This window comes from Rhincodon typus, chromosome 15, assembly GCF_021869965.1.
Source record: "Rhincodon typus isolate 14 chromosome 15, sRhiTyp1.1, whole genome shotgun sequence".
In the NCBI taxonomy this organism is placed as follows: Eukaryota; Metazoa; Chordata; class Chondrichthyes; order Orectolobiformes; family Rhincodontidae; genus Rhincodon; species Rhincodon typus.
In genome coordinates this window covers 46,713,723-46,721,863 of record NC_063346.1, presented here as the reverse complement: position 1 = coordinate 46,721,863, position 8,141 = coordinate 46,713,723, and the positions used below count along the sequence as shown (strand labels likewise).

The 8,141-nt window shown below is 40.8% G+C and overlaps 1 protein-coding gene across 1 annotated transcript; it reads left to right on the top strand.

Annotated features, from left to right (window-relative positions):
• Nucleotides 1-614: 614 nt before the first annotated feature.
• Nucleotides 615-5,252, top strand: LOC109915218 (chymotrypsinogen 2-like). Its single transcript, XM_020514835.2, has 7 exons — nucleotides 615-752; nucleotides 846-949; nucleotides 1,431-1,510; nucleotides 1,595-1,673; nucleotides 2,539-2,719; nucleotides 4,826-4,959; nucleotides 5,044-5,252. The coding sequence occupies exons 1-7, from the start codon at nucleotides 695-697 to the stop codon at nucleotides 5,203-5,205; spliced, it is 798 nt and encodes a 265-aa protein (XP_020370424.1). The 5' UTR covers nucleotides 615-694; the 3' UTR covers nucleotides 5,206-5,252.
• Nucleotides 5,253-8,141: the final 2,889 nt, after the last annotated feature.

Here is an 8,141-nt window from a genome sequence, read left to right as displayed (position 1 = left end):
TTTATTTTGGATAGTTAGGTGAAGGGAAGAGATTAAACTACACCATTAAAAACAAAGATTGTGTCTCTGATAACAACAAAAGAAAATGGTTAGCATTAACATGGTTTGTGGATCTTGCTGTGTGCAACTAGTTTTGCCTAAATAATAAAAGTGATGAATCTTTTAAAGGCTAGTAATTCACTCACTACAAACATTTTGCAAAAGACTGGAGATATCGGGGGTTTTGAATGTTAGTTTTTTAATTTCTATCAACAATCTAGGTCATTCTTTTTCCTGTTTCTTGGGATGAATGCCCTTTTGTACATTCTCGTATTTATTTGCTTGCATACAAACTTTTACAGTAAACGAACAGGAGTTTGTAGTAATCATTATTGTTTTGCATAACAACTTGAAATGTTACCCAACATTTTGAAATACGTGACTTTACTAATCAATTACTTTCAAAATACTCCTGTGAAAAATATCATTTATCAAAATTTTATCATTGAACAGCTGAAAGTACCCAAGGTTCTTTTTAATTTAGTGATATTTTCGGTTATCTATTCACAAACCTTGCAATTAATTAGCTTACTTTGGAAAAAATTCAGCTGATTGTAATGTGGATGAAAATTCAAACTTTTATCTATTAGATACCCAATGTCACAATTCTACTATATAAAGTCACAACCATAGCCTTCAAGTACTAACTAGAACCATGGCTTTCCTTTGGATTCTCTCTTGCCTGGCCATCCTTGGCACAGCTTATGGACGGAGTAAGTTAATATCTACACAGTATTCTCTATTTCTATTTTACGTGCAACTGTGATGGATAACTTGATTCCTATTTGTATTGACTTCCAACATAGACTGTGGAGTCCCAGCCATCACTCCAGTCGTCACAGGCTACTCAAGAATCGTGAACGGTGAAAATGCTGTTCCAGGATCTTGGCCCTGGCAGGTCTCCCTGCAGGTAGGTTGAAGCTAACATTTTTGGTCGAAGTAATTCTTAATCAGGTAACTGTTAAATTATTAACCTAATTAAAAAGGCCACCATTCTATTAAAATGTCAAGCATTAATCGTCAATTTTCAATGAGGGTCCTGTGTTCATTTCCTTCAGCATTGAATTTCTGCCTGTAGTTTAGTTGAGGAATACATTCTAGGGAAAAAAATCATTTTTTTTGTATAAAGTTGATAATACAAATGGTACATCATCAATGGGAATATGCTGCCAAGAGCTGAAGATCTTGTGCATGATCTGATCAAAACAGGTATGTACCTGTCAAAATTAAACTCTGAACCATTGATAGAGCACTTCCATTGTGCTGCTGACTCACATTTTGAGCATTGTTAAAAGTGCAAAGATTAATGCTTGCAAGACAAATAATCCTAACAATAATAGTTCAAATATTGGGTTTTCTTTGAGTGATTAAAACTTTCTTTTCTGCATTAGAAAAGCAATGGCTTTCATTTCTGTGGTGGCTCCTTGATTAACGAAAACTGGGTTGTCACTGCTGCTCATTGCAGTGTGAGGTAAGGTCAGAGCATCAACATCTTCAGAGACTACATTAAATGTATAAAGGGACATTTACATAATAGCCTGACATTCTTTTGTAGCACAAGACACCTTGTCGTCATTGGAGATTACAACAAATGCAAAGATGATGGAAAATCTCAGGCCATTTCAATTGCTCAGGTAGGAATGCTTTGATCCTGACAATAAGTCTCATTCAAGATTGTGTTGATTCAGTTTAAAAGTAAAAAACTGAAATCAGTAACTGTCTTTAAGAGAATCTAAAGCAGTAAAAGAGTATTTATGAATTTGTAATTATTCTCTGTGCTAGTTTTACATTGTCCCTCGTTTAATATAAGTTTCTATCTCTATAGAATTTACAACACTTGCTGTAAATAGTTATTTTCCCACCCTCAAATATCTAACTAATTTTAAGAAAACTAGAAATCCAGGCTGTTTTACTATGAGTTCGTCAGTTCAGATGAGTTCAGGCTAGACCTCAAAGTGCTTCTTTAAACAGTGTTTATTAACACTACGTATATGATGGTTTTGCTCTGTCTGAGGCTCCTTTTGTTACAATCTTCAAACAGAGTCTCTCTCACATGACTACTGGTCACTGATCGATCACAGGCTCATGTGCATAGCCCTCAAAACCTACCCCTACATAGGCCACAGGCCCATAATGCAGGAAACTACCATGGAAAGTCTGATGTTCATACTACTTGGACATCACTGAGATAAGAGTTGTAGTTCATGGTAAGATATCAGCTGGGAAGGTTTGTGGCCCATAATGTAGGGCATTGCCAGAGAAGGGACTGGACTCATAACGTATGACATCACCAGGATGTGTGACCAATGAGTAGCATGCCACAAGCTACAACTAACACTAATAATGCAGAACATTTTTAGTAATAGGGCCAGGATGAAGGAAATTGCCAGGAAAAATCTAAAGTCTTAATTCAGACCATCACTGATTGAAAGCAATAGCTAAGAGCAGAAAAATCAAGAAGTGGTTGGCAGAACCTAACCCGAGTCTTGTGTCTTGCAGACCTTTACTCATCCTAAATGGAATCCGAACACCATTAACTACGACATCACTCTCGTGAAGCTTGCATCTCCTGTCACATTCAGTCGATTTGTGTCCCCTATTTGTCTCGCTGGTGCATCTGACAATTTTGCTGCTGGCAAACTGTGTGTCACTACAGGATGGGGGCTGACCAACTCGAATGGTATGGCATCGCCATTGCTTTGGACTGAGCAAAGTTGTGTTGACTTCTGTAGCTAGGTCTGAGGGGACTAGAACGAGTTGGATATGTAGTGCTGGGTGTAACGTTCCCCTGGCCAAAGGAGACAGGGCAGCCAGGGCCCTTTAGTCATGAGAGAAGCCCCCTGTCAGTCTCCCAGTAACCTCTGCCTCAGTCAGAGTGTGGAAGGGGCTGTCACAGGGTGCCTGTGGTGGCAGGATGACAGTTAAGCTCATTAATGAGTCAGTCAGCTCTGACTATCCCTGGGCCCACCACAGTTCAGTACTAGCTTTGATATGCCTTTCCCTGACCCTTGGAGGTTCACTCAGCAAACCCTCATGGGTTTTCAAACATCCTCCCAGGAGTGTCCCTCACCAGAGGTCACTCTATCCCCAGCTGAGGCCCCCAACATCCACAGGGGGATGACCTTTGAGAATCATCCCTCGCCTTTATCATCAATCTCCTGTCCCCTCTCTCTCATGGCACCCAACCCAAAAACCCCATCTCGCCTTTACTCACCTTTGGTCTAGGGCTCCCTGAGCGTCTGGTGGGTGCACTGCTGCTAGTTACCATTGCTCCTGCTGCTGTTGGCGGTGTGAGGTCTCTGATTGGCTGACAGCTCTTGACAGGCAGGACCTACACTGCTGCAGATCTTAATCCTGGGTAAGGCCTGAAGGTGGCCACTTAGGTGCCTGCCTAACGGGCACTGGCTGCCCACCCCCAAACAAAAGTGAGTCTCCATTGATTCTCCAACTCACGAGCAAGACCCTTGCCATACTAACAGAATTATGGCTGAAGTCTGTGTTTTTGTTTTGTATTTATCAGCTAACAAGCATCACATGGGAAAACATAAAAGATTATTCCTGAAAAATAGTCTCATGAAGAAAGGTTAAGCAGGTGGGAGTTTACAAGAATGAGAGGTTATTGGTACATAAACGATTCTGAAGGGGTTTGACAAGGTGGATGTTGAGAGATTGTGTAATGGGGTGAGTGGTCTAGGCTAGGGGGCACTGTTGTAAAATAATGGACCTTCCAATTAAGATGGTGTAGAGAAGGGATATCTTCTCTTGAAGGGTTGTTGAATTTCAAAATTCTCTACCTTAGAGAGCAGTGAAAGCTGGGCCAGTGAACATGGTCAAGTATTGTTTAATCAACCGGTTATGATACAACACCAGGAACATGAGAAGATAGGACTTGAACTTGGACCTTCTAGCTCGGTGATAGGGACTACCATTGCACCACAAGAGCCCCAGTGAACATAGTGAAGGCTGATTTAAACAGATCCTTGATCCGCAAGAGAGTCAGAAGTTAAAGGGGCAGGGGAGTGGGTAGGCTGGGAAATAGAATTAAGGCCATAATCAGGTCAACCATGATCTTACTGAGTGAGGAAGCATACATGAGAAACCAAATGGCCTATTCCTGCTCATATTTCTTGTGCTCCTATGTTCTAGAGAGCTGACCAGTAACTTGTTACAGGTCACCGTTGTTTCTTTGTGCAATGTAACTTCGCTGAGTTCAGTTGTTGCCCCAATACATGTGTAACTAGAGAAGGAAACATTTGATCGTGATCCTACAAAGATGTATCAGATAGTATCAGGGCTGGAAAAGGAACATCCAATGTACTACTTTAAAATATACCATAAGAGAAGGATAAGGAGACAGTGACTTAAACTAGTGAATCGTAAGAAGGTGGTTCTTCCTGCAGAGAATGATCAACACTTCAATTGGAGCTGTAAGCAGAGTAGTACGGGAGAGAAAGTTCTAGAATTTCTGAAGAGCAGTCTAGCTGTAGCATAGGAGTACAGTGTTATTCCAGAGGGAAGCATTTAAGATCAGCTTAAGGCCTTCTCCATCATGCAGTAGCTTCCGCCTATTCAAAATAATGGAACATGATAACTTCACTACGCATTCCATTTATCCATAATTCATTTAAAAAAAAACTCAACAACGCATTTAAAAGCAGAGTCATTTGCCTGAGAATGAGCATAATTCAGTTTGTGCATGGAAATTGCAGCAGAGGTCCCAGGTCTTTCAAGAGGTGGTGCTGTGCAAACCCCAGACAATATAACGATGTTTTCCTCTCCCCTTTAGCCTTTTTTACACCATGCGTTCTGCAGCAGACGTCTCTCCCCCTCTTGAGCAACGCTGAGTGCCAGAAATACTGGGGCAACATGATCTCTGATGTGATGATCTGTGCCGGTGCTGCTGGTGCTTCTTCCTGCATGGTACGTAAAGACCCACAACAGGAAAGGCAACACTTCCCCCTTCATTCTGTGCTGCTTATTCATCCCTGATCTGTTTATTTGCAGGGTGACTCAGGTGGACCACTTGTCTGCCAGAAGGGAGGAACCTGGTATCTAGTGGGTATCGTTTCCTGGGGAAGTGGCCAGTGCTCCACGAGAACTCCTGGAGTTTATGCCCGTGTGACTGAATTCCGGCACTGGGTTGATCAGACACTTGCTTTGAATTAAAGGAGTATGTATATCACAGAATTCAATAAAACAAAAATGAACATCTACTTGTAAATTGTCAGACTTCTTCTCGTAGCGTGCCTCAATTACAAGTGTGATGAAGAATGCTTCTGAACAGATAACTTAAATAATTAACAGGGAAAGAGATTTAAAATGGGAGTAGTAATTAGGCACAGTCGCTTCACTGGTAGTATGGAAAGGGAAGATAATATCCTCCATCCACAAACAGAACCCTAAGTTTGAGTTCTCATTGACAATTTATCACCATGGGAAAGAGTCAAGTTGCTGGGAGGAACTTCCACACAGAGACAGGGATAACAGTCAGAGGTAGAATCAATGACACACAAAGGACAAGAGCAAGTTATTCATTTACATGAGCCATTTCCACCATTCAATGAGATCATGTCAATCAGATTCTCAACCCCATATACCTGTTTTGGTTCCATATCCCTCAGAACCCTTGCACATCTGATGATCTTAGTTTTGGAAGTTGCATTTTGCCTTGTCTCTCAGTGATTTGAAGGAGCAAGTTCCGAATTTCTATTCCCCTATTTGTGAAGAAGTGCTTCCTGACATTGCTCCTATTTATTCTGGCTCTGATTTTCATGTGATGTCACCTTAGTTATGGCCTGTCCTACCAGAGGAAATAGTTTCCTTCTGTGTGCTACATCAAGTCCTTCAATCATCCTCAACACCAGAATGAGATCACCCTTTAATCTTCTACACTTGAGGCAATACTAGCTTGTTCTTTACAATCAGTTTTACAATCAGTTCAATAAGCCAGATAGACTAAACAGATCATTATAAATCTACAGCATAACTACATAACATAAAGCATATGTAACTTTCACCTGATTGTGTCACAGCCCTCTTGAGATTAAAATTAACATTCCATTGGCTCTTATAAAATATTTTAGTTTTATATATATTAGTAATATATTAGTTTTTAGTGATTTTTTTTGTACATGAATCCTTAAATCTGTCTGCTTTTCCACAGTTCCCAACTTCTTATCATTTAAAAATTACCCTGATCTAGCATGTTTTAGTCCAAAGTAGATGATCTCCCACTTTTGCATATTGTGCTTAGCTATGGATAGTTTTGTCTAACCACTTAATCCAGCAAATCCTTTGATGCAATTTACTTTCAACACCACTAATTATTGAGTAATCCTCTTAGAATCATCATCAAACTTCAATATAAGGCTCTCTATTTCTTCATTTAAACCATTGATAAATGTAGTGAAAACAGAAGCTCTAATACAGGTCCCTAGCTGCAACGCTCAACACAACCTGCCCAGTTGCATATATACCCATTTCCTCAGTCTCTGCCTTCTACCCGAATCAATTTTCACCTATGTAAAGAGATTGTGTCTAACTTCAAGCATCTTTATTTTTTATAACACGGCATCTATACACTTGCTGCAGAGTAATTCAGAGGCGGTTAATCACAAACTGGTAAGCTAACGTACAAATAGAAAAGCTCTTCTGTGAAACCACGCTGGTATCATGGGTTACCTGCCATTGCCCTCTGTGACTAGGGCACATTATGTTACTTCTGAGCACTGCATTACTTCTTAAGAATGAAATAACGGTAGTTGATTAAATTTTGCTTAGTTGTTGGACTTTAAGATGCTCAGGTTTTACAATTACATTGGTTTGAAAGAAACAACTCTCAAACTTGTTCAAAAAATGAGAAGTAAAAGCTTGGCACTGCAGAACTTAAACATTGCTAAAAAGAGACACAAGACAAAGTTTTTTTGATTTGCACTAATCAGGACTGACACACAAGAGAGCAAACTTGGAAAGGGAACACAAATTTATACTGCATGAGAACTGGGTGGATCGTGGTTTGCATGGAGCTCCTGCAAGCACTGTTAACTCACAATCCTAATTATCTGAAAGAAATTCAGAACAGACAGATGGACTATGAATATAGACATAGAACTGTACAGCACAGTACAGGTCCTTCGGCCCATGATGTTGTGCTGAACTTTTACCCTAAGCCTAAGGTCTAACTAACTTCCACCCCCACCTTATACTATCATCCATTTGCCTATCTAATAGCCGCTTAAATGCCCCTAATGAGGCTGACTCCACTACCCTCTCTGGCAATGCATTCCACGCCCCGACCACTCTCTGAGTAAAGAACCTATCTCTGACATCTCCCCTATATCTACCTCCACTCATTTTAAAACTATGCCCCCTCATAATAGCTACCTCCACCCTAGGAAAAAGTCTCTGGCTGTCCACTCTATCTATATCTCTGATCATTTTGTACACCTCTATCAAGTCACCTCTCATCCTTCGTCGTTCTGAAGAGAAAAGCCCTAGCTCTCTCAACCTTTCCTCGTAAGACCTTCCCTCCATTCCAGGCAACATCCTGGTAAATCTCCTCTGCACCTTTTTCAACGCTTCCACATCTTTCCTGTAATGAGGCAACTAGAACTGGACACAATACTCCAGACCAGGGTTTTGTATAGTTGGAGCATAACTTCACGGCTCTTGAACTCAATCTCTCTATTAATGAAAGCTAACACACCATACGCTTTCTTAACAACTCTATCCACCTGGGTGGCAGCTTTCAGGGAACTGTGGACATGAACCCCGAGGTCCCTCTGCTCCTCCACACTGCCAAGAATCTTTCCGTTAACCCTGTATTCTGCTTTTAAGTTTATCCTTCCAAAATGAATCACCTCACACTTTTCAGGGTTAAAATCCATCTGCCACTTCTCAGCCCAGCTCTGCATCCTATCAATGTCCCTTTGTAACCTAGAACAGCCCTCTGCACTATCCATAACTTGACCCACCTTCGTATCGTCTGCGAACTTACTAATCCACTCTTCCACTCCTACATCCAAATCATTTACAAAGATCACAAATAGAAGAGGACCCAGAACAGATCCTTGTGGTACACCACTCGTAACTGAGCACCATGT